This window comes from Mus caroli, unplaced genomic scaffold (assembly GCF_978045245.1).
Source record: "Mus caroli unplaced genomic scaffold, Mus_caroli_1 scaffold_19, whole genome shotgun sequence".
NCBI classification, from domain to species: Eukaryota; Metazoa; Chordata; class Mammalia; order Rodentia; family Muridae; genus Mus; species Mus caroli.
In genome coordinates, this window is record NW_028227274.1 from 36225254 (window position 1) to 36251470 (window position 26217).

Below are 26217 nucleotides of genomic sequence, written 5' to 3' on the forward strand. Positions count from 1 at the left end.
TTTCCCCCTGGCTTCTTGGGGGTTCCCCTGTTTCTATGTCGTTTGATGGTTAGCCAAGGAGGTCAGCGGTGAGAGAATTCACTCTCTAATATCTTCCTTTTAAGGTGCCTCTCCAGCCCCGGCTTTTTAAACAGTTTTGAGCTTTTGAGCTCTAGCTTTGGTATTTTAAAACCTAAAAGATTTAATTTTTTTTTTTTCCAGAGCTGGGGAGGCAGCTCAGTTGGTAAAGATCCGCCGGGCATATGAGAGTTTGGATCGGCTGGGCACGGTGGTGGGCGGAGACATCAGGTTATCCAGATCTCATTGGTCAGCCAGTGTAGCCAATCAGTGAGTGACAGGTTCGGTGTGTGCCCTTGTCTCAAAAGATAATGTGGAGGGCCAGCCAGATGGTTCAGTGTGTAAAGGGGCTTGCTGCCAACTCTATCACCTTGAGATCGACCCCTGGGACTCCTACAAGTTATCTCTTGACCTACACACACACACACACACACAAATAAATACATGTAAAGAATTTAAAGGTTGAGAGTGCTAGAAGAAGACATCCAGGGTCAACCTTTGACCTCCACAGGCATGTGCACACATGAGCATACACATATACCCATAAATTAACATTAATACAAAGAAAGTTTTTAAAGGTTCCATTTTCTCCCCACCTGACTTGTTCATAGATGGGATCTGTACTGGGTTTAGAATGGACAGTGTCTACTATGCAGGTCTGTCCACCTTCTCCTTAGGTCCTTCAGGGTCTCTCACATCAGCATGCTTTAGTTTCTGGTGAGGCATCTGGGCAATTTATGCTCTCAGTTTTAGAATTCTTCCATGGTTTTGGTTCTCACAGTGTTTTTCCTGCAGACTCCATCTATGTTTTCAGCCTTGGACTCTGCTCCCTGGCACCACCAGCCTCTAAGGCTTCCTTGCCTCTTTTTCTGCAGCTGTGTCTGAGGATTGGGCGTTGCTGGCCGGCTGGGAAGACAGCAACCCGAAAGTCTTACTCCTTACTCTTTTTTTTTTTTTTTTTTAAGATTAATTATTTTTTCTCTCATGCTTCTGCTTAACATTAGATTCCCTTCCGAGTCTTAGTAATCTTCATTGTTGTTGTTATATTTAATTTTTAGCTATCCTGTATTTTATTGTTACGTCTTTCATGGCCACTTGAGTTGTCGGTTCCCCAGGCTCCCAATTCTACCGTTTCTATTTCTTCTTTGAAGCTTGGGTTAGTTCCTTTCTGAGTTAAATCTGTCTTGTGTTTATGGTAGCCTTTGTGTCCTTCAGAATCAAGTCTTCCTTGAAGCATGCATTAGGTCCCTGTAAAGGTGGTTCTGTGGAGTGTGGGGAGATGGCTCGAGCTTGTAACCTTAGCACTTGGGTGGCTGAGGGAGAAGAGTCAGGAGTTCAAAGGCAGTGTTGGCTGCATAGTCGGTTTGGGGTCAGCTTGGAATATAATATGGCACTCTACATCAAAGGAAAAATAAAGGAGGGAAGGGGTGGGGAAGGGAGGAAGGGCAGAAGGGATGAGGGGAGGGAGGAAGAGACAGCACACTGGACAAGACTTGTATGGATCTAGCCATTTCAGCTCCTGAAGCTCTTGGGCGTTCAGTGGGTGCCATTTGTCTCAATTATTTATCTCTCCTAAGTAGTTTTTAGATTGTGAACTTCTGATTAGACGTGCAGTAAGCATGGAGCCCTGATTGGAGTCTTCAGGGAGTTTTCTGTCTGCCTTTGCTTGGCATTCTATGAATGCCACAGACGAACTTCGAACTTCTATGTTCGTCTCTAAGGCTAAGAGTTCCTGGATCAGGCAGGGAGAAGCCATGTGTCCCAAGTCTTCTTGAGGACAGGCTGGTGATTATAATCCTTAGGAGAGCGCGTTTCCTCCTCATGCAAGGAGGATGCCTGATGCCTAGTCTCTGGGCTGGTCGATCATTTCTCTGGCCTCTCCCATCACTGACTGCAGACAGGGTAGCTTTGTAACTTTTTGTCATGCCATTCCACGAGGACAGGAGAAAGGCTGGTGTTGGGTTCTCTGTCACCAGTCCTGTTGAAAAGGTCAGCGCCCTCACGGCCCAGTCAGCTCGCAACACTGTAACACTGGTGAGGAGGCATCAGCCCTGGATATTTTGGAGGGTCCAACCATTGCATCTGTTCATCTCTTCAGACACAGTCCCAAGTTGCTCCCCTGGGAAGTTTTCTCGGGCTCCCCTGGGCAGGGTTTTCCCTCCCACCTGTGTTCCCATAGCATCTAGCACATGTCTCTTTCAGCCTTGTCATGCTAGTTTTCAGTGACATGGTTTATATCCCGCCCTCCAGTAACGTAAATGTCCCAGTAGCATTTTCTGCTTGACTCTTCAGGGTCTGTTAATACCCCTCCCCCTTGGCAAGGACTATCTTGTTTGATAGTGAAGCGGGTGCTGATCTCACGGAAGCCAGAGAATCAAAGACATTCTTCAGTCACTTCCTACCAGGTTCCTTTGTTCTCCAAACCCCCCCCCCCCCCCCGGCCCCATGGAGGTGTAGCAGGAATAAGCCAACCATGTCTTCACTTACGCATCGTCCCTGTTCCAACCCTCACCTACGGAGAGTGGGGCAAACCTTGTCTCGCTTTTGCACGTAAAGGGATTTGTTATGAACAGAAAGCGTTTTCCTGTCCTCCACCTGCTGCCTACGAGGAACAAAAGCCTCGGCAGAGAAGCTAAATGTTTAACAAATGTAATCTCGGCCTCCAAACCGTCAAGCCTGGAATATATTTCACAGGCTTACGGATTTGAACCCAGGCCAGATACACGCATTTGGATCCTGATTATTTGTGTTCTTTGGCAGGAAGTCGAGAGATGTGTTATAATTCAGCTGTGTGCACAGATATTTGCAGATGTTGCTAGTGGAGTGCCCCCAACTTTCTTCTTTCTACTACGGTCTCCGTCTCCCTGGACTGTCTAGTTCATTTCATGCTTCCTACCCCTAGTTTTTATTCTTGAGTCTTACTGCTGGCATGTTCTCTCTGGCTGCAGGGACTTGGTCTGGCTGCTACCTCTGTCTGGAATGTTCTTCTCAGGCCTCGCTCATACCTCTTCATCTGGTTAATTCCTGTTCTGCCTTCAATGTCAGCTTACTTCCTTAAGACATCTCTTGAGTAAGTTAAAAATCCCCTGTTTTTATGGCCTGAGGATGCCGGATCTATTTCTCTGTGTGAGTCTTTATATAAAGTACATCCTGAAGCAGAGTGTCTATGTGGGACACATGATGCACAGATGTTCATTTTATTATGAGCTATATATTTATTTTAATGTATACTTTTATATTATAATTTTATAATATATAAAATATATTTTAACTGAAATAGAATTTGTCACTTTGCAGCGATCCATTCCATTCTCCCACCCCTCCCTGATATCCTCCCTTTAACCCTTCCCATCCCCATTCAATTCAATAGCTTCTCATTCTTTGATTTGCAAATACTCGTGTGCATGAGCTCGCGAGTGCGCCCCCCACCCCACAGTCACAGTCACACATGCACGTGCACTCACAGGTATATAAGTATACTTGATGAATTAGTTTTTGTGGCTGGTGTACATTGGGCTTCAAGGCTGACCACTCTGTAATGAAGAACCAATAAGGGGACTCACCCTGAGAGAGGCCAGTTTTTCTTCTGCCAGTAGTTCTTAGTCTAGGGTGGGACCCTGTGGAAATTACCCCCATCTGTGTTAGCATGTGTATTGATATTGTTACAGCCTTGTTTTTACAGCCATTTCTAGGTCCTCTGGCTCTTACAGTCTTTCTGTCCTTCTTCTTCAATGTTCCCTGAGCCTTCCATGCAGAGCTGGGATGTAGATGTATCCATTGGGGATAGACTCCCCATGATCTGTTGAGACATGCATTGTGTTCAGTTGTGGTTTTCTGTAACAGTCGTCATTTGATGAGGTTTGGTACTTAAACTTATCCAGTAAGTGTGGCTCATTCACAAAGAGAGCTTATGTGCTGTGGGTCTCTTAATGAATGCTTTAAAAATGCACATCGTCCACTGGCATTTAACAATCCTTTGTGAACATTGCAGACCATCTTACTCTGTACCGGCAGTAGATATAACTCAGTCTACCTTAAATAATAAATTTATAATAAATAATTAAATAAGTTGCCCGAGTTAGAAGTACCGTCATCAGGTAATGGACTGATGTGGCAAACGAGCCTTTCAGGAGCTGTATAGAAATGGCTGAGAATGCGGGGATGATGCACTCACCAATAAGCCCTGGCAAAGAACTTTACTGTGCACCACTGTCATATCCAGGCTTGATATATAATTAATAGTTGTTAAGAAGTAAGGTATTGTATGTCTGTATTCCCAGCACTTGAGAAGTTAAAGAAGGAGGGAGCATAAAGACTAGTCTAGAGTACATAACAAGAGCCTGCCTCCAAAAAAAAAAAAAAAAAAAAAAAAAAAGTTGAAAGACTGCACACGTGATTGAATGACCAACGTAACAAATGCCCTTCCTGGAATGATATCAACCCAGTGACAGGCCAGAGAGTCAGAAGGGTGAGATTTTTCTTGCAGATCATCCACCTGGAATACATACAGAGAAGGCAGGGTGGAACCTTGTAAACTTAGGGCCTGTACCTTCAGATACCCAAAGTCTCGGAGAGTTACTGGGCTGTAGCTACTTCTGGCCTTACCTGGTTTTGGACAGGTATTGCTACACAATCCAGAGGGACCTACCCTGAGATGGTAAGTGTGTTTGGGGTTACAGAGTCCCCTGGTCCTCCCAGAGAAAGGAAAGTAACAGGTAGGGTGGAGAGGAAGTTGAGGTCATCTTAACAGAGTCCATCTCTGACCTTATGGTAAGTTCTGAAACCAAAATGATCTTTTAGAGTTATTGGTAAAAGTATGACCTTGGGGATAAACCTTCTAATAAGATCCGTCCCTGGCTGCCTGTGTGTGTTGCTTCCGACAGCCAGAGGGTGGCTCCTGACAGGGATGGGAATGCATGTGCCTGTGGTTGTGAGAGAGACTCCTAGAGTGGCAGATGTCCATCCCTCTCTGTTGGTATGTCTTTTTCACTCGGTTAAATATTGAGTGCAGTCTGGTAGCACCACATGTCCATTGCATGTATTCTCTCTTCCCAGCCTTCCAGGGCCTCGACAGTGTCAGAGAAAGAAAGCCTGGCCTGCCCAAAGCCTGTACCATTGTCCGGCTTTTAACGCAAGCGTTCTATCCTGAGAGAGTCATAGGTTTTCCTCTTCATTTTCACAGGAAATGCTAAGCGGGATGCTTGACACAGTTGGTCACTCCCAGGCTCCAAACGTCCTGACTTTCCATCTCACACAGAAGAAATTGGTCTACAAGAACATTACTCTCACCTACTTCAGAGAAGAAAGCGGGTGCTTTTGGCTAAGGCACATGGGTAAGAGAATCTAACGTCTTATACTTATGTATCGCTGGGCCAGACTCTACACATCGTTTTTCCCGTGATAGGAAACCATGAGATGTGAAAATCGCAGCGAAGTCTATTTCTGTGTAAATTGCCTTTCTACGTTCACATCCTCAAACACTTGGCCCCAGCAGATCAGTTTCTTAAGCGGAACAGAGTTCCCAGCAGGGAGGACCCGACCAACCAACCCTTCATTAAGGCTGAAAGAAAAGCACAGCTAAGGCTGGGTGAGGCTTTGCTTGTTTATGTAATAAGATGGATACCAGTGTTTAGCTGCCGTGTGTGTAAATTTAGCCTATGTGGCGTGATGGGGTAGGAGGTGGAAGCAATTTGGGAAATACCTCTTCCCCACATCACAAACATTTGTAACCCATCAGAAGACTCCCAAATTATGTGATCACATCCTACAGTATGCGATTGGATGAAGTAAAAAACCCTTCTCTGCTTTGGGTAGTGTGTGACCTCATTTCTTGTTTTAATAACTATGGTGTAAAGCTAACAGTGTAGTATGCTGTGGCCACTATGTCAGTTGTGAAGTGGGACTAATGTTTCAGGGAGATTCCAGATGTCCTCTAGCACGGCTCCCCAAAGCTTGAGGGAGTGTTAGTAGGGATGGTATGCCTGCCTGATGTGACATCCCCATGCCTTGAGCTCTAGCCGAAATGCAGAGTAAATCTTATGTGCAATAGCAAAAGGAGGTTCCCCTTAGGGAGAGAGTAGAGGATGTGTTTGGGAGGAGGATCATGTTATTCTAATGATTGTGAAAGAAATGACCACTGCTGCCTTTGAAATGGAGAGTATATAGGTTTCACAGTTCATTTGGCCTTCAATCTTCCGACAGTGTCATAAATGCTCCTGACAACTTTTGTGGGCTGGCGGAGATGACTCAGTGGTTAAAATGTTCACAGTGCACAAGTGAGGATGGAATTTGAAACCCCCCCAGAACATACATAGATGCCAGATGAGTGGGATGGTGTGCTTGTAATAATTCCAGCTTTAGAAGGTAGAGAGACAAAGAGTCCCCAGATAAACCTGCTGGGAAGACCAGCTGTATCGGTGAACTCTGGATTGATTGAGAGACCTTGTCTCAATGACTAACATGGAACAGGGATAGAGGATGATTTGTAACAACAACCCTGGACCTTTATATCCATGCCCACACACATGGGAATGCATCCCCCCTCCACATATATCCACACACATCATAGCCTCCCAAGTGTGTCCACACACATATGAGTGCATACCCCCACACACATCCAAAACAGGCATCCAAACATGCACATCACTTATACATGTATAAAAATGGAAAAAGAAACAATTGTTAGTTTATGAAAAGTGCAGTTGAAGACACCTTTTGGCTACGGTAGCCAATATGACAAGAATCTCCCTGTGCTTCGGACCCTGGACTCCTCTCTCCAGCTCCAGCAAACAGGGATTCTTCTATAGAAGCATCAGAAGAGATTATTTCGTTTCCCTTTTGCTCTTTGTAGTCAAGTGCACCCCTAAGAGGCAGAGTCTCAGCTGTCCTATCCCCTCAAAGAGTTAAAAGGCACAGAGTTACCTTCTAAAAGTTGCCTCATCAAAAGTGGAAATTCCAAACTCCACATCCAGGTTACATTGTAGCAGAAATGGCGTTTGCCCCATGACTGAGGCATGTTGGTAATTTTGTGTGTGTGTGTGTGTTTTAGGCAGATAAGTGCTAAGTAGGTCATTTCCAGAAATGGTTACTCAAAGGCCTCAGGTTTATAGCCTTTTCCTGGCACAGCCCATTCACTAATTTCATAGAAATTATGATGAAATGGGACTCCTCTGGGGACCAAGAAAGATTAGAGAGATAAAGACTGTGGGAGCCAGTGAAGGGTAACCTTAAACTCCAACGTGTGAGAATTCTCAAGAAAAAGGAAGTGGCCTTGGGTCTCCAGGATTCCCACAGCAGAAATGTGCAGGCCTGTCTTGGAGGCCACCAAATGCTTGGGCGGCTCATGATTTTGCTCACTATGCGTCACTCAGGGCTCAGAGGACACATGGAGCTTTAGAACAGATGGTGTCTGTATCCCAGGAAGTCCCCTTGTCCTATTTACTCGAGAAAGCCACATCTTTGTAAACACTATAGCCACAGCACAGAATCATAATTGGGCCTCTTCATCTTTGGAAAGGAGAGTGGTTGCTTTAAGCTAGCATTTTTTTTTTCAAACTGTGGTTGTGGCCCGTTAAAAGTTGTACTTTGGAACTGAGCTATGCTTGACCAGCACCTTTGAGTTCACAGAAAGAACACAGTGTACCCCATACATTTTATAAAATGTAAATTGTGTTTCAGCTGTGTGTATGTGTAAAGGTTTCCATACTCTGAGTTCTGGCAGAGGGTAGGAGAGCTTCAAAAACTCTAAAGTACCACTTAAGGCAACTTACAATCTTTTTCTTGTTCTTCTTGTCCTTGTTCTTCTTTTTCCTCCTCCTCCTCCTCTTCCTCCCCCTCCCCCTCCTCCTTCTCTTCTTTCTCTTACTACTATTAGCAAGCATACCCGTCATGATACACATGAGGACAGCCTTGTGAAGTGGATTCTCTCCTTTCATCTTTACCTGGGCTCTAGGGATCAAACTTGGGTTGCCAGGCTCACACTGCAAACACCATGAACTTCAGAGTCCTCTCTCCAGTACTTAATTCAATGTTAGAAGGAGAAGGAGCGACCGATTGTAATTACCGAGTGAGTGTGTGATTGTTTGTATATGCTTGTCCTAGGGCATGGCACCATTAGCAGATGTGGCCCTGTTGGAGTAGGTGTATCATTGTGGGCCTGGGTTTAAGACTCTCATCCTAGCGGACTGGAGACGTCCTAGCAGCCTTCAGATGAAGATGTAGAACTCTCAGTTCCTCCTGCACCATGCCTGCCTGGATACTGCCATGTTCCCCGCCTTGATGATAATGGACTGAACCTCTGAACCTGTAAGCCAGCCCCAATTAAATGTTGTCCTTTATAAGAGTTGCCTTGGTCATGGTGTGTGTTCACAGCAGTAGAACACTAACTAAGACAGAGTGCATGTTGCATCTGTTTGTTTTGTGCATGAATAACTCTGTGTGTGTGTGTGTGTGTGTGAGAGAGAGAGAGAGAGAGAGAGAGAGAGAGAGAGCGAGAGAGAGAGCGCATAACTCTGCCATATGCTAGGGAACAGGGTACTTGTTTCTAAGTCTCACATCAGAGGTCTTAAAGGTATGTAGTTTTTTTGACATTGGATCTAAAATTCTGAATAAATCCTTAATTTTTCCTGTTCATAATATCTTTTCCTAAGCAGAAGCACATTAGCTTGATCACATCAGTGTGATCTCACATACCTCATACAAGGGAGATAAAGCCCAAGTCATGAAGAGTACCTGCAAGTTTCCAGATTATTCACCTTCCTGAGGCCTAGAAACTCCCTCCTATTGCCTTCTTTCCAAATCGACAACGTGAGACTGTTTGTCTCTTAGCTTTTCTCACCACCTCACTCGACTTTAGTATCTCCTATCTATTAGGAAGATGATGGTAGAACAGGAAGCAGCTGGTTCCTCTGCATGTCACCTCAGGGACACCCAGTGTCCTTCCACAGAGAGATGCTTAGAAACCTGGAGACAAGTCAGCCATTAATACAACATTTATTAATATTGATAAGGTGCAGAGTGTAATACAGTATGGGTGCAGAGTGAACGTCAGGCGTCATCTCCATCAGAGCCTGCTTTGCAGCCAGGGACCGTGATTGCTTTTAGGCGGTGTTCTCTGCAGAGCTGAGGATTTGGGCTTCACTGCCTTCAACACAAAGCAGGGGCCTTGTCTTCAATGGCAGCTGACGCACCAGCTAGGATTTCTGTAGGGGCACACTCCTGGCCATCAGGGGATACACCCAGCTCCATATCCATTGTGTCACTAATTGTCAAAAGCCCATATGCTCCTCACAGTTCGTAGTGAGTGTTAGACACCAGGTTGTCGTCAGCTTGGAATTGAGTGCATACAGGAGGCATGTGACAAGCAGATGGTCTCGGGACTTCGTACACAACCGAATGTTCCTATGATCAGTGTTCCCACCAGCACAGGGACAGTCTCTCTGCTCCCTTTCTGCAAGATCCGATAGCTTTTTTTTTCTTCCTGATTTGAAACTAGTCCACTCCTCTGAGAGGCCTAACATTGAAAGTCCTGGGTTTACTTGGCAAAGCTTGTCTCTGTCACTTTGTTGGGGGTGGTGTGGTGTTACTGACTGTTGGGGGTTTCTAGAACATACTGTTGATTCAGTAGGAAACTATGAAGTCCATGTTTTGACTTGACTGAAGGAAATGAATCCATAGCATCTCTCTTTACAAATATATGCCCAGAGAGAGGACAGCTGACAGACATTGTCCCCAGGGGCCATATCCAGTGCCTGACACACATTGGATCTGCAGTATATTTTGAGCAAATACTTGGATGGTGACTAGGTTGATGGTTAAGGCTACAATGACCATCATCAGTGCTTTGAGTCTCTGAGGTCTCAGACTTCATTTCATCCTTGTGCAGTGGTTTTTAATTTGTCTTGATCAGGGTTATACTTGTGTTTGGTTCATTTGATAAAAAAACTACTCACTATTCTAAATATCCTAGATTTCATCTCTGTATACTTTTCTGGGCCAAATCTTTATATAAAGACATGGGAAACCATACTGTATTATCTCCAGTGTGCCTACGATTTACTAAAACAAAACAGAAACATATTATTTAAGTTATAGACTTTAAAAAGCCATGAATCATCTTTTTGTAAAAAAAGCAAAACATTATTATGATTAAAAAAAAAAAGATACAGGGCCTTTCTATATACCCCTGGCTGCCCAGGAACTCACTGTGTAGACCAGGTTAGCCTCAGTCGTACATAGATCCACCTGCCTCTGCCTCCTGAGTGCTGGGATTAAAGGTGTGCATCCCCACATCTGAAAGAACATTATTATTAATCATGTTTTGAAATAGCTCCGTTTAGTTCTCCCATCAGCACTCTGAACTCCCAAGAGTGTCATCTGACTTCTGTGCTAAGATATGATAGTATTGTTATAAGGATTTTTTTTTCCAGCAAATAATTACTTTAGATCCCTGTCAAACAAATGAACACAGTCATCAGTTTTAATCCGCAACCACCATATTATTGGCTTATATTTCTGAAAAAGTGTGGGTTTGTACATGTGCATGCAGTTCCCGTGGAGTTAGAGTTAGAATTGGGTCTGGGCATCACTCTGTGAATGCTAGGAACTGAACTTCTGTCCCATCTCACCAGCCCCTAGATACCCATTCTTAAAGCACAGTGGAAGACAAAGAGGAAAAGGCCTCATGAATGAATGTAGCATGTTAGATAACTAAGTAGCTTTTACATTCTAGGTTGTTATTATCCTCTGTGGCTGATTGTGAATCTATTTAATGCCTTCAAGCTATATAAGATGCGATGAGAAGATAAGTCTCACAGTATACTGAATTGGGTTATGAAAGGCCTTCTCATGGCGTTTGTGTCCTATGTCAGAAATGAATAGTGTTTCTAATTTGCTGGGCACTTGGGCCAGGTTTACTTTAAGGAGGAAGCCAGTTTGGAGAATTAACGGTAACAGACATGGTCTCTTGGGAAAAAGCTTTTGGTGAGGTTGAACCTTTTTTTTGAAGTACGGTTTCAGTGATTTCTGAGTGGGCATTTTATAGGCACTGGGCCAAGGTGCCTTGAAACCATGCTTCACTAACTATGGACACTGCCTGGATGGATACTCAGGGAAACCCAGGTGCTGGAGGTAAAAGAGAGTGAAGTCTGAGCAACCTTCATTTGAACAGCATTCTCTGGGGCTGCTCTTGAAAGCATGGTGGGGAAGCCAGCAGCATCTATGGGACCTGGGGGCCTTTCAAGACACAGACCTCCTCCACACCAGCCCCACCAAATCAGGTTTCACAGTCATACAAATGAATCTGAACACAGATGATCTGAATGTATTGGCTATTTGGGGCCATTGTACTGGGACCTCCACAACCCCAGTTTTGTGGTGGCCAAGCACACAGTGACATGATCTTACTTTTTCTCTCCTCCTCCTCCCGTCTAACATCTTCCTTTTTAGAGGCTAACATCCACGGCTGAAGACATCTTGTCTCCTTGCTCCAACACCCACTCTTCAGACCCCAGATCTCTGTGCTTGCCATTACTAAGAAACCATTTCCGGGGCTCTTTCCCTGACTGTGGACGTTTCCTTGGTAACTTGGTAATAACTGCTGGGCTGTGGGTTCATCCTGACTCCCTGTGGCTGACTCTTGCCTTCTTACTCTGTTCTGAGATCCCATGCTTCTAGGCTGTCCCGGAAACGCCACACTCCCTTTTGGTTTTAAGTCTTGTCCATATGTGGGGGCTGAGGGGTGGGGTTCTCTCTATCATGAAATTCCTTCGCCTCACTACCGGTCGCTTTACTGATATTCGTGAGGTTCTGGTAGAGGGAAGGGTAGTCACGCTAACTGCCTGGGGTGCTTAAAACCAGGGATTGCTCAGAAGGGGAAAGAGCATGCAGTGGGTATCTTTCTAAGAACCCACTTCTTAGACCCCTCTGGATGCTTCGTATGGCCCCCATCTTTGCATCACCAGGTCCAGCTTGTAGCAGGTGCCCCGAGGCATCCGGATATCCAAACCCAGACCTAGAGTGGCCAGCCAGTTGTCCTCTTGAAGCAATTTGGTCCCTGTGTTCCAAATTGTGCTGGGGTGGTGGGGAAGGGCTCAGCAGAAAAGTGAACTGGCTATTTTAGAAGCACTGTTTACAAATTCAGGCTCTGTGGCCTGAGGGTTAGCGCAGCCAATGGTCAAGGGAACATGGTAGGGTCAACCAACATAGGGAACACTCAGAACAGACTCCTCTAGTCAGAAGACACCGGGAGGGGCAGAAACAAGATGGCTTTCTGGCCATAGTGAGTCCGAGGACCGCGCTTACAGCTCCCGTTCTTCTTGAGGCCCACAAACCAGTTCTTCTCCGCATGCTTCTTGGAGGTGTAAGTGTTATAATGGTTTTCTTCCAGCCTTTCCAGGAACAGACATTCCTCATTTGGTGTCTGCTAAAATGATAGAAACCGGTGTGGGGGTGGGGGTGGGGGGTGGGGAAGCACAGTTAGTGAGTGCTGTTCACCAGCTGTATGAAAATCTGAACATTTCTTTTGTACTGGCGATTTTTCACTGAAAGGCTGGGGTTTTTGCCTCAGAATCATTATGAGCATGAATACCTATATAAAAATTGTCCTGAACATAAAAACATATACTGGAACTTTATTGCCTTTCTGTTGTAGTTTTGAGACATGCCCTGAACTCCTGATTCTCTTCCATCTGCCTTGCAGGGACCTATAGAACCAGGCAAGTGCTCTACCACAGAACTGTTCCCAGACTTAGACAACTGTTAACAGTTCATGAGTACTGTCCCTTATTTCATCAAACACATAGAATATATAAGGACCTATGGATATAAACTCATAATCTATTGAGGTCATATTCTACTTATCTGCTGTATTTTTCTATTGTTATCTTTGTTTTCTTGTTTTATTTTTTTCAAGGGTTTATCTAGAACTCACTTTGTAGACCAGGTTGGACTCACAGAAATTCATCTGCCTCTTGAGTGCTGGGATTAAGCACATGCACCCCCATACCCATCCTTAGTTACTGTATTAATACTGGGGAAATAAACTTATGAAAATGTATTCAATATTCCTACCAAGGAAAAGTGAAGTTAAAATATTAATGACCAAGTGTGGTGGTGTACACCTTTGATCCCAGCACAAAGGAGGAAGAGGCAGGGGAATCTCTGTGAGTTTGAAGCCATCTTGGTCTACAGATCAAGTTTCAGGACAGCCAGGGCTGATCAGGTTCCAGGACAGCCAGGGCTATTACACAGAGAAACCCTATCTCTAAGAAGAACAAAACTAATGAAAAACAAACAAACAAAATTAATCATTTGTTAGTTATGGTATCTTTCTGAGTATGGCTTGAAGATAGGTATCAAAATCTGAAACACCTCTCCCTGTCTCTGTACCCCACTGTTCTTCTCTCCCTCTCTTTTCCAGTACTACAAATTGAACTTAAATCTCCCCATATGCTGGGCAAGTACCCTACACCAAGCTATATTCCAAACCCTATAACTTGTATTATCATTGATCCAACAATTTCACTTCTAAGACTACCATTATGAGGCAGTTGAATTCATGTAAAGGTCTATTTTTGAGGTGGGTTTTGAAGTACCGGCTATTGTCCTGGCAATAAATGTCTATGGCAAAGTGATCAGTAGAGGGGATACAGTTCCCTCCTCGCAGTGGAATCTGGTGCAACTATAGGCTTATTGCACAACTATAGGCTTATTGAAACAGCCCAAGCACATTAATAATATGGCTACTTGAAAAATATCTGTCAGCTGACAGTTTATCTAAAATCTATCTATTAAAAGGGAGAAAAACTAATGTTTCAATTATTTGATTGCACCAGGTTTTGGAATGAACACTCTCAATTTGGATTTAAGGCAACGATGTGGGAAGTCTTAGGTTGGACACTGTCTTTTTGGTGACCTGCCATATGTGACTGTGCGTTCTTCACGACACATGATCCTCATGGACTCCTTACCCACAGTTGATTTGTGATTCCCTTCCTCCTGGTTTATGATCAGATCTTTCATTGATCTTTATGTGTGGGCGTGCTTATTTTATTAGGGTTTGCTGAGCAGAAAGGTGGAACCTCCTTACCCTTTATGGTCTTGTATCTCCCTCTATACACAGATGTAAAGGGAGGTGATGTCTCCTCACTACCTAGGAGTAGGTTAACGGAATTCTTTCTTTCTTCCTGCTTGGGTAGGAGCCAGATTCCTGCTAAGCAAACAGCTTACTACTGAGTGCATCCCAGCCCCAGAGTTAGCTTTTATTAGCAAGGAACTATGCAACAGGAAGTGTTCAGCTTCTTATTCATTTATAGTCTAGGGAAATGACACCTGGGTGAGACATTGTGGACCCTTCTGGAACAAAATAGGATATAAATATAGTATTTAATTGAATGACTCTGCCTCTGGAGGAACTTGGTCCAGACACTAGTACTGGGCACATTGTTGAGAGAGAAGGAAGGAGGGGGTAGAAGACTGTGTGGGTTGTCATGACCCCATAATAGCATCACCCTGTGATGGCCCTAGGTGGGTGTCAGGCCTGTGTTCACTGATGAAGGTGGGGATGGTCACATTATGCATCTGTTTTTCTCTGTCACACTGGTGCAGCCGACAAGCAGAGTGGCTGAGTCACGGCTGAGCTGGCCAGCCATCTCAGAGGTACTGTGTCCTTCAGTCAGGCTTTCTGTCTTATTCTACCCTTGGCACAGTACTGGTGACGTGTTCCTCAGCTCTTGATTCATGCCTATTGTTCTGGTTGATTCTATTTTTATATTTAGCACACTTTCCCCCAATTACTTAGGTGACATACACTCATTGTAGAAAATTTGGGAACTACAGGAAGCTATTAGTGTATGATAAACCCACCCACTTACACCCCTGTAGATAACTGTATTAATATTCTGTTATACAGTGTTTCAAACTAAAGTTTTCAAAATAAAAATACCCCCTATACACAGACCAGAATGGATGCATGCCTAAAACTTGTTCAGGGCATGAGGTAGCGCCTTTAGCTGTGTTAGAATGTTTCTTTGTCAATTGGTATATGAGAAGACTCTTAGGTAGGATGCTAAGATCATGTTTGGGTGACTTACAATGATGACCCCGGTTGATGTAGGAGAAGACCCCCCCCCATGAGAGTCTGCAGGACACTAGTTTCACGTATTTTTCCCTCAACATTAGTATTCAAGTGTAAAAATATTAGAATAAATGTCAAAATTAATTTCAATTAAAAAAAAAGAGCTAAAAGTCGTGCCATGATCTTTAAGACATAGTGAGAATGTGGGGCACACAAGCTGCTTGTTTGCCTTAGAGGCGTCGCCAGTGCAGTGTCCCCCAAGTGCCAGAAGCTAGTGAGCAAGTTCTCCTTGAACTGTCTTCTTGAACCATCTATGTGAGTGAGGTGGGTACTGTTGTGGCTATAGACAACTTACACAGTGGACAAACAAGTTGTCAGAGTCAGAGAGGTGTGAGCTTCATTTGTGAGTCTAAGAGGGAATGGTTGATCAGTTGACTGATTTGATAGCCGATTGGAAAAACTGCCTTAAAGTCTATTTCCTGTGTGGCAGTGGTCACTGACCAACTCCAACCACCTGACGTCATCTTCTCCCGTGACAGGATTCCATCTCCTGCCCTCTAGTGGGCCATGGGAGAACTGCACTGTGTCCACACTCAGGCTTCTTGTGTCTATGCGGGTTTGGCACTTTGATACCTCTGAAGGCACGGCCAGACTAAACCTGCCCTACAGCCTGCCTTTTTGTAAGCACCATCTTCCTGAAAGGAAAGAATTGGGTCACAAATTACAGGCAAGATTCTTATAAGTGCTCGGATGCAGAGACGGGAACACTGAATCCCCAAACTTTAAAAGTTGATTTGACCTCTCTCAGCATAATTCTCGGAGCAGAGATACAAGGGGTCAGTCACATTGCATCTATTTCTGCCCCTTTCCACTACAGCAAGGTTTACTCAGTCAGACCAGCATCGAGCTTTGACTCCAAGAAGGAAGGAACAGATAGAGAACCTTAGCTACTAAGAAACAATTAGATGCCATTTTTCCACGGGGCTCATTCATCCTTACGGCCTGTCCAGCACCTACAGATGAATGTTGAATTGAATTCCTAAAATTTGCTTAACATTTTAAAATCCTGGAATGGAAAACATTATCTTCAAATTTTAATACAATTGAATTTTTTAAAAAAAACTTTAAAGGACTGTAATTTTGATTTTTATTTAAAAAAAAAGAATTAAGAAGCTTGGGAAATAATATACACAGTACGCCTAACTTCAGAGTCCAGTGCCTACATTTAAAAAAAAAAAAAAAGGGTCAGGCACAATGGTGTGTTTGTCCCAGCACTGGGTACCGGAAGACAGGTGGACCCTGGGGTTTTCTGGCTAGTTAGCCTAGTCTGCTTGGCAAGTTCTAAGCTAATGAGGGATCCTGACTTTTTTTTTTCTTTTAAAAGTTGACATCACCTGAGGACTGATAACCAAGGCTATTCTCTGGCCCTCAGGTGCTCATGTGCAAGTAGGTTTAACCCCCGGCTCCCAGGCAGAACATTAAGAGACACACATAGCCCTCACTCAACTCAAGAAACATTTTTGGATTGAATGGATAAGGTAGGATTGGGTATTCTAAAATGAGTGCCTGAAAGGTCACTAAAGTACCCGTCACCCTTCCTTTCCCTTGTGTCCGTATGATAAACTGAGTATTTTGAGAGGCTACCACAAGAAACTCTTTTATGCCTGTGCCTAAAATAAGGCAAGGTAGAGGGTGGGAATCGTACTGGAAAAAACAACAAACAAAGACTAATTGACGGTGTCTCATTTGCATCACTCCGTGTAACAAGCCTTCTGGAAACCTCAGGCCTTGGCTGAGTCTGGAGGCGTCAGCCTTACACTTACCGAGCCGTATAAAAGCCCTTCGGTGTCCATGGCCAAGTACTGGCCCGTCTCCGTACCCTTTATATACACTTCGCCCGCGCTTTCCGCACTGAGCTGCAGCTGAACTGGAATAAAAAAATAACACAAGGAAAAGTCAACAAACACACCACTTTTGCCAATAGCCCTACAGCCTGGACGGCCGGCCATGGAAAATTCTGCTTATCCGTTTTTTTTGTAGAGCTCCAAGGATGAGCCAGCCCTCGGTGAATCACAACAGTAGTTTCCTTTCTGCTCCAGGGAGAGCTGTCCAAGGGAATTACATTCCTGAGAAAAAGAGAGACAAGGGCTGGCTTGCCAGCCCATCTACCCTGTGAGTACCTGCTCACTTCCTCTGTCTTCTGCCTCTGTCACCTGAGGGAAAATAATTATAGGGAGAAGTGATACTGGTTTCCCTGGTTCTGCCAGCCCAGAGTTCTTGGAGTACAGCAGACCTTGTAGAACAGGCAGTGACAGCTGCTTTAGCTGTCACCCTGCTGGATACGGACAGGGAAATGATGGCAGATTGGTGATGTTTTAAACCCAGACATGGTTCGTTTCCTAGAGAGGAGAGTTCCTGGGAGTCAGGACTCACTGCTTCCTAGGAGGGACTTACCCATAATGAGGTTCGGTGAACCCCTCAACCTCCCAAATGAGGCCTGGAAGAGAGGAAGTGCTCAGGAGAGGGTGCTGGGAATTGAATCCAGGTCCTCTGGCAGCATAGACAGTGCTCTTGACTGCTGAGCCATCTCTCCAGCCTCTAGCTTGCTCTTTTTGCTAGCTTGCTCATTCTCTACTCTGTAGCTATCTGTATCCCAACAGTTGCCATGTCTCGATGGATGAGCCGGTGTTTTCCCCTCTCCCTTTGTTCTCCTCATCCTCCAATTCACATTTAAGTGACAAATAATTATGTCACCCCTAGAAGATGCACCTCTCTGTCCTCAGAAGTCTGCTTTAGAGACTCAAGACTTCCTCCAACTTCCTGTGGTGAGTAGAGTTTATTGAAATTATAGGAAGGGAACTGGGAGCCACTAGCTTTCATTCCTACTGGTCTCTCTAGCTTTGGTCATCCCTGAGAATATATGGTCATGAGACCACAGGCCAAAGGACACCCACCCAGCAGTTGCCCTCTCCAGCCTCAAATCACATACTTGTTCCCTCTACGCTACCTATATAACTTTTTAAGTTCGTGTGTGTGTGTGTGTGTGTGTGTGTGTGTATGTGTGTGTGTGTATGTGTGCGTGTGTATGTGTGTGTGAGTGTGTGTGTGTTTCCTCCAGGATCTATCCACTTAGTTTTTTGAGATAGAGTCTCTCATTAGGTCTGGAGCTCTCTGATTAGGTGGGGCAATGGCCGGCAAGCCCAGGGACCTGCCTGCCGCTGTCTTCCCTAGCACTGGGATTGCAAGCCTATATCAGGACACTCAGCTTTTCCACATGCCTTCTGGCAGCTGATCCTGTGTCCTCATCCTGGCATGGCAAGTATCTTCCTGACTGAGCTATTATCCCAGCCCACACCAAACTCTTTTGTACCCAAGAATCCTTGTACATCCTATGCCTCTCTGTCTGGCACCTTCTTCTTCCAGTTGTTTACAAGGCTAGCTCTCTTCTTCCTTCAGGCCCTGCCTAAATATCTTCACAGAGAAGCTACTCAGGTGGCTGTGTGACTCTCTGCCAGTGGGTCCTGTGGTCCCCATGCTTCCCTAGTGCACATGCAGCATAAATTGTTTCATTGTTTAGAAAGTTTATCTGGGAACAGAAAGAAAGGAAGGGAAGGAATTTCGTCTGTCTTGTCTTGACCCCTTGGATCCCCGTGTGTATGGTACAGTGTGATTTCCTATCACACAGTGTCCAGTTGGTATCTGTTGAGTGAATGTCACCAGGTTAATGTTGACAGAGGTGGTTCTGCCAAGCTATCCTCAACAAGCTGTGGTCTTTGAATTGCATTTCCAACACATTCTCTGGAGTTAATGGGGTCAAGATGGATGAAAGGCATAAGGCAGGAGGCTGGCCCCTGCCCTCGACTAGCCCAGAATGGGAAAATCTGTAAGTATAGTGAAAAGACTCCGACAGGGGATGGGATGGAGGTAGAAGAGGTTAAGAGCCTTGGAGATCCTTTTTTTTTTTTTGAAAATCAAAAATAGTAGAAATGTTTGTATAACTCTGGGAAGAAAAATTGTAAGGGCCAGGAAGATGGCTCAGTGGATAAAAGCCACTGTTAAACAAACCCAGTGACCTGGATCCCACAGTAGATTAGGGTTTTTTATTTGTTTGTTTGATTTTTGAGATAGGGCTTTATGTAGCCCAGGATGGCCTCAAACTTGCTATATAGCCAAGGATGACCTTGAGCTGTCAATGCTCTCCCCTCTATTGCCCAAGTACTAGAATCACAGACTTGTGTCTTCATACTCAGTGAGGAAGGGTTTGTTTGTTTGTTTGTTTGTTTGTTTGTTTTTACAGCATTTCATTTCCCAGTTCTGTCTCTTGCTGCAGGGCTAGGTGAGGGCAGGTTCTTTCCTTCTGTGAAATCCCATCATGGCCTTGGAAAGGTCTCACAGAAGTAAACAAGAGCTGGGGGCCTGCCTAGCTCATGATCTCGGCCCTCAGCCCGGGACGGTCTACTGGTGAGAGTCGGCTCAAACCTTTCCTCTAGAAATCGTATTTTTCCAGGATGTTCAAGTTTCATAGCTCATTTTCACTGGGTTTCTTTCTGGCTGAGTTTCCTATACATATATTTCTGTGAGCAGGGCGGGGCAGGAAGGCACAACACCCAGCCTACAGTGCTCAGGTCAGAGATTGGACATCCAAACCCTTTAGTGGGAACTCCATTCTAGTACTGCAGACCTATACCCTCCCAGCTGCTGGCTGAAGGGAACCATTAAGGGAGGAGGAGGAGGTGTGACCTTAGAAAGATGCAGAGTCTGGCCACACAGCACGTACGCTTCCTCTGGTGGCAGCAGAATAGGGGCAAGGATCAAAAGCCATTTTGTGCCCTCACATGCACACAGATGAGTTCACTAAAGTTTATGCACAGTGCCAGACATGGTCCAGGCCTTACAGATGTCACACAGACCTGTGACTCAGCAGCTCAATAACAAAAACAGATACAAGAGTAAAAAGGACAATTGCTGTCACCACACCTCCCCTACCCCGTTACTCTGTCCCTCTTTCTGTCATCTCTCCCACCTTTGTTGTTGTAGAGAAATGCTGGAGATAACATACAGTGAAGAGAGGGAAATAAGAAATCCCTGATGGAAACTTCCTATGAAGCATGAGCTAGTGTGTATAGCTCATGGGCTGATGTATGTAAAGTATAGGCTGAAAAGGTGGGCAGGGGACTGGGGACCCCTAGTGTGTGGAGGGGGCAGGGGGTCTGATTCATCCCCATGTTCTATAAAATCAGTTCTGCAACCATCTCTGGGTTCTGGGTTGATGGCACTTGCTGGTCTTTGGTCTGTGTCTAGTGCATGTTTTTGTGTTATAACTATATACACACGAGCTATTATGAAGTTTTTATCAAAGACTGACCATCTCCCACAATTCTTCCTGCCGTCCAGGGGTGGAAATGTTTTAAAGGTCCATTCCTAGTCAATGGACAGAGCTATCCAAGACTCTCGTCCTTTCCTTCCTTCCTTCCTTCCTTCCTTCCTTCCTTCCTTCCTTCCTTCCTTCCTTCCTTCCTTCCTTCCTTCCTTTCTTCTTTCCTTCATTCCTTCCTTCTTTCCTTACTTCCTCCTTTTGTCCCTTTTTTTTTTTTAAAGATTTATTTATTTTAGGTGAGTACACTGTATACTGTTGCTGTTTCTGTCTTCAGACACACCAGAAGAGGACATGGTTGTGAGCTACCATGTGGATGCTGGGAATTGAACTCAGGACCTCTGGAAGAACAGTCAGTGCTCTTAACTGCTGAGCCATCTCTCCAGCCTCCTCTTTGTCTCTTTTTCATTATTTGTGTATGAAGTGTGTATGGAAGGGGGTGTGTATGCTATGACATAAAGTGTGGAAGTCAGAAGATAACTTTATGGAGTCAGTTCTCTCTTTCCAAAACCTTTACAGGAATTCTATTCAAAACCAAACCAAACCAAACCAAACCAAACCACATTCAGGTTTTAGACTTTACCTACCAAGCTACCTTGCTGGCCCAAAGACTCTTTTCTTGCTCCTGGTGATCTGTGACCCATCTCAGGTTTGAGTACAGGGAACCCATAAGATATGAGTGTCCTTAGGACCTAGAAGTACCGGGATAGGGTGCAGGAAGGCATGAAGGGTCACAGGAGCCCTGCATTCTCTGTATTCAACACCCACCACCAGGTGAATGGTGTCCTCGTTGGGAGAGAGACCCTGCTGTCTGTGCACAGGAAGGACAGCAGCCCTGGGCGTTTCAAATCGCTTATTATTGAAAAACAAAGTCTGCAGCTAGCTGAGTACTTCCTCTAACTCAGTTCTGAAGTGGAGATGGCAAATTTTGATTCGGCAGAACAGGAAACAGCTTTCTAAAGGCAATCTAGTGGTCGATAGGAAATTCTCTTAGAAATTCATAGCCTTTTAAAAATTGACTTGAAGAGGGTTAGAAAAGGCTTATGTGGTAGATTTTTTTTTTTTTTTTAAATCTGACAATGTGTTGTTCCTCTGTAGCCCAAGCTGACCTGGCAGTTGCAGTGATTCTCCTGCCTCAGGCTCCCAAGAACTGTTATGGCAAGCATGAAGTGCCGTCTCCATGTTGTTTGGTGGATCTGTGGCCCTAAGTTTGCTGAGGGGGACTCAGGCTTGTACCTTAAGTGTTTTGTTCCTGGTTTTGGTTTTTGGTGCTGGGCATTGAACCTCGGACCTCGTGCTCAGCGTAGATATTGAAGGGTGTTGGTTTGAGAATAATAAAACCTAAATGTCAGCCTGAAATGTACAAGATCACCTTGGAGGCTCACGCTGCTATGCTCCATGCTTACTGTCCATCACCCTGTGGTCTCTGGGCTCTTACACCTCCTTCCTCAAGAGAATCCCAGTGCTTTCCAGAGGCTCCACCAGCCCCTACCTGGGTATCAGTCCCTTGTGCCTAAGGAATAGCTGGCGTCTGTTTTCCTATCTGTACCCATAAGCTTCCATGTGGTCATAACCAAAGTTTATTCATGGAGAGGTACATGATTCCTTACTGTCTAAGAGCAGAAAGAAGGGAAAAGAATCCAAGGTAGCTAGAGCCAGGAGCAGTGAGCTCTGGGGCCACACCCCATGTCCACTCCTGTCCTGCGCTAGAGCTCTTTACTGCTAAGGCAACAGCTGGTATCTTGGGCTGGGAGACCAGAGAGGAGGGCTTTGCTCCTGTGTGGCATGGCTGCCCTTTATGCCTGCTGCCCGGGGAGAGGCCACAGAGATTACGTGCCCAGTTTATTCTGGGTTGGAGACTTCCCGTCCTTGGTTGTGTTTACGTAGAGTGAGGTCAGCCTCATTCAGAACTCAGCCAGGTTGTTTTATGTCAGTGGGGTTTATAATTAAAATGTAACCGCAAACCAGGCTTTGCAAAACATTAAAGACAGAGAAGAGGAAAAATGGACTGGAGGGGGGAAAATTCCAGTGGTTTTCAGTGTGTGTGTGTGTGTGTGTATACATATGGAAAAGAGTTTTTGCTAACATTTGTGAAGGTGTCTTGTCTTTTAACATCTGGAAAAAAGTCAGGGAATTTTTTTATTTAGTCCAGAGATTGACTGACATATTTGTGTGTGTGTGTGTATGTGTGTGTGTGTGTGTGTATTCATATGTATAATGTAGGTTCTCTACAAGAATTCTCCTATAATCAAATAAGGGGTCTTGGGTTAGACTCAGGGACCTGGGAGGCCGATGTACCGCATATGGCCGGCTGGCGCATCCTGTTGGGGGGACATTCCTTCCTGTAGGCCTGCCCCTCTCTCTGGTTACAGCAGCAGGGCCCAGACCTCCCCAGTGTGGTTATTTGGAAAGCTGTTCTGACTTGGAGTCCAAGCTGGTGGGGAATAGAATGCCTTTGCCATTAAATGTGGATTCCCATCAGACCAGACAACGGAAGTCTGGACTCCTCCCAAACAGTATACAGGGAGGGATTTCACTAGAGTGTGGTCTGCTTGGATCCAGGGCAATGCAGTGAGATCCTTTGGACCAGCAAACTCCCCTGGTGCCTTTAGGATGTGGCTAGATTTATAAATATTTGATTGGCACACACTCTGCTGAAGAACATTTCCATCTGTGTGGCGAGTGGGGCAGAGGATCCCCCCTCTCCTGTCCCTATTTTCCTTCCTACATGCTGGGGGAGGCGGGGGGGGGGTGGCTGGGGGCTCCACACGGAGGCTGGGGCTTAGGGATGCTCAGGAGTATGCCATTTCTGTCTCTACAACTGCTGTTCCAGTTGCTGATCTCATGGAAGAGTAAGTCCTGGCACACCTTCTCCAGAAAGGAAACTCTGGCAGGCAGGAGAAGCAGACAAGCTTAGAACTTTTGCCTTGATGGCCTCTGTGCCAGGGAAGTAAAATGGGAAGAACCTGGTGGGCTACGGTTTGGGCAGGCCGTGTCTCTGTGCCAGGTCTCGGGAGTTCCAATAGAGACAGCCCCACCGGAGAAGCTGGGGTGTAAAGTCACTGGAAGTTCTGTGAGCACGTTTAACATTTGTTTAATGGCCAGCTATCAGTCCTAGGGAGGAAGGCAATAACAACCATGGAGGATGTCACCTTTTTGAACGGTGCCTGACTGTGTGCTGGGACACCCTTAGAAACATCATATCTCACATCCCTACTTTCCAGTGACACTGTTAGCATGCTTGTTTTCAAAACAAGGAAACTGAGGCATAGAGAGGGAAAGTAACTGCCACAAGGTGGCACAGACCTGGTAAATACAATAAAAAGGCTTCAGCCTGTCCTTGCCTATCTGCACCACATGATAGGATAAGCAAGCCAATGTAATTAGTTTGTGGGGTGAAAATGTTAGGATCAGGGTGGTGGGATCCTCAGGGGAAGCAGGTTAGTATTAGGACAGAGAGATAGGCTCCACATGCTGTCCCTGTGAGGGGCTGGTCACATCATGTTAGCTTTTGGGTTTTCAGCACAACGGTGACTAGTGATCTCGGAGGGCTGTTGTTAGCTGGGAATGTTGTTCCCTGTGCAGCATGTCAGTGCTTGACTGGCATTTCTTGACATATCGTTGGATTTAAATTTCTCTGCCAACAATACAAGTCGGTGGCTCATCAGATTAAATGCTCACTGGGCACTGAACCAAAGGACGGTCAGTACACTGGACACAAAAGCTGCAGTGCAGAGCATCAAGAGCCAGAGTCCTTGTACTCAGGGGGCCCTACAAGAGAGAAGTCCAGTAAAAAAAACCAGACAAGTAAATGCAGAAGTGTAAATTCAGAGGAGAGGCGCACCAGACTGTGGCATCCCTCACATACTCCGTGTCCTAAAGGGACACTTAGCTGCTTGTCTCTCAGGACTAGCATTCTGCTGTCAAAAGCACCCTTTCCACAAACTGCATCCCCACAGATTCCAGAGTCGGCAGCCCCCGACGTCTGCTCATCTCTATCATCTCTGCCATGACAGTGTACCTAGCGTGATACCGTGTGTGGATAATTGCTTGTGGCTCTGTCCCAAGCCTCGGTGAAGCCACAAGCTCAGACCCACCCCTCTCTGCAGGTATCTGGTTGAGACATTTTGCTTGAATCTATTTTAGGACAATCAATACATAACATCCTCCCGAGGTTGATGCCACGGATAAGGTACCTGGGAACTGTCTCTCCCAAGGGTAAGACAGACAAACTTGAATAATCTCCTCACTGTGCTCGAAGCGTGTCAACTCACTGAGGACAAACAGATACTGTGAAAGGAGTTAGTTTTTTGTCTTTCAGAGCTCCGAAGCAAGTTGTATTTTGTGGGGTTTATAATTTACATAAGTATCTGATTGGCCTTTAGGGGCTCTCTTCCTTCAGGAAGCTTCGGAGTACGGCTCTGCCTGTTTCCGAGGCCTCTCCTTATGCACAGACCAACGATTAAAGAAGAGAACTCCCATTTGGCAGACTGTGTGTGTGTGTGTGTGTGTGTGGTGTGTGGTTTGTGGTGTGTGTGTGTGTGTGTGTGTGTGTGTGTGTATCCTGACTTTCCAGGCTTCCACTCCAAACGGCCTAAAGCTGACTCTGGTTCTTGGAGGCCTGAGCCTCAGCAGTGCCAACGCTAGGCAGAAGAGGGCGACAGAACCACACTAAGGGAGAGCACCCATGCCCAGAATGGCAGGCCGATTGGTAGTGCGAGGGCCCGGAGAGTGAGGTTAACATGTGAACTCCACAGGGAAGGGAGTTGAGTCTCAATGAGATTAAGAGACTGCCCCAAATTAGGCCTCTGGAGACACTGGGGATCGGAAGACTCATCGGCTAGACAGCCTGAAGCTTCTCTCCCGAGCACTTCATGCAAAACAGAGAGAATCGTAATTGTCTGGTTAGAAAGGGGCAGGCTCGGGTGCGAGCACCAGCATTCCAGGGCCCTGACTGCAGAGGGTGGGCAGATTGTCCATTGTGGTTTCAACTGGTCCAGGGCAGACTGCTGCCTACTTACTGCAGGACTGACTTCTGCCCCCTTGGCCCTTGTTCTTCGTTTTGGAGTAAGCAAACAATAAGCTTATATAACTGCTTTGAATGTTGGCCGAGACTTAAGCCTCAATCCAGATTCCAGCCCTTTCTCTCATGTTGTGTATCCATACCCTGCAGGGGGTCTGTAGGCTGTGGGTGGTAACAGCAAAGTGCTGAACAGTTTACCTTGGGCCAGGGAGACGCTGTACCCAAAACAGTGACTATATTATTTCATTTAACTCTCCCAGGAAAGCTTCCATCAGTATTCTCACTTTTTTACTCAGGAAGATAAGGCTTGAAAATTTGTGTCTAAGTTCACACGACAAGCCCCTGAGCAGTGCTGGGTTCCCAAGGCTTCTGACAGCTTAAGCCCTATAGCCAAATCCCATGACAAAGCCGTCCCAATGTTATGCATCCGGAAACATCCTATGCTGCTAATGATAGAATGATCATAGTGAAGGCACCTGATATTTGTCCAGAAACCCAGTGATTGTAGGTTCTTCTTACCCCAGAGTTTAAGGTTTCTAAGAACTAGGCAGACCTTAAGAAGCTGGTCGCTGTGGTCGCTCATTGGTTCAGAAAATTGATAAGACTAAGTCGAAACATTTAAAGTCAGAGGAATTAAAGCTTGATCCCCCGAGTTGTGTTACTATATTGCTTTCTGGGGATGGATGGGAC

General features: G+C 45.5%; 1 protein-coding gene and 1 long non-coding RNA gene across 15 annotated transcripts in view; one reads left to right on the forward strand and one right to left on the reverse strand.

The window, feature by feature from the left end:
• LOC115029857 (uncharacterized) overlaps nucleotides 1-8382 on the forward strand; it is a 243969-nt gene extending 235587 nt beyond the window's left edge. For 5 of the 7 annotated variants that reach the window (XR_015046088.1, XR_015046087.1, XR_015046089.1 and 2 more), the window contains 3 exons: nucleotides 3006-3127; nucleotides 5240-5390; nucleotides 8158-8382. This is a non-coding gene — a long non-coding RNA (uncharacterized LOC115029857). The remainder of the gene's footprint in view (nucleotides 1-3005; nucleotides 3128-5239; nucleotides 5391-8157) is intronic. The other 2 variants (XR_015046091.1, XR_015046092.1) reach the window with 1 other exon arrangement.
• Nucleotides 8383-9032: 650 nt separating this feature from the next.
• Fgf1 (fibroblast growth factor 1) overlaps nucleotides 9033-26217 on the reverse strand; it is an 89890-nt gene continuing 72705 nt past the window's right edge. For 7 of the 8 annotated variants that reach the window (XM_029471754.2, XM_029471753.2, XM_029471755.2 and 4 more), the window contains 2 exons: nucleotides 16954-17057; nucleotides 9033-12478 (listed from right to left, as the gene is read on the reverse strand). In XM_029471754.2, coding sequence (XP_029327614.1) covers nucleotides 12284-12478; nucleotides 16954-17057 — 299 coding nt within the window. In that variant the 3' untranslated portion in view covers nucleotides 9033-12283. The remainder of the gene's footprint in view (nucleotides 12479-16953; nucleotides 17058-26217) is intronic. The other variant, XM_029471756.2, reaches the window with a different exon arrangement.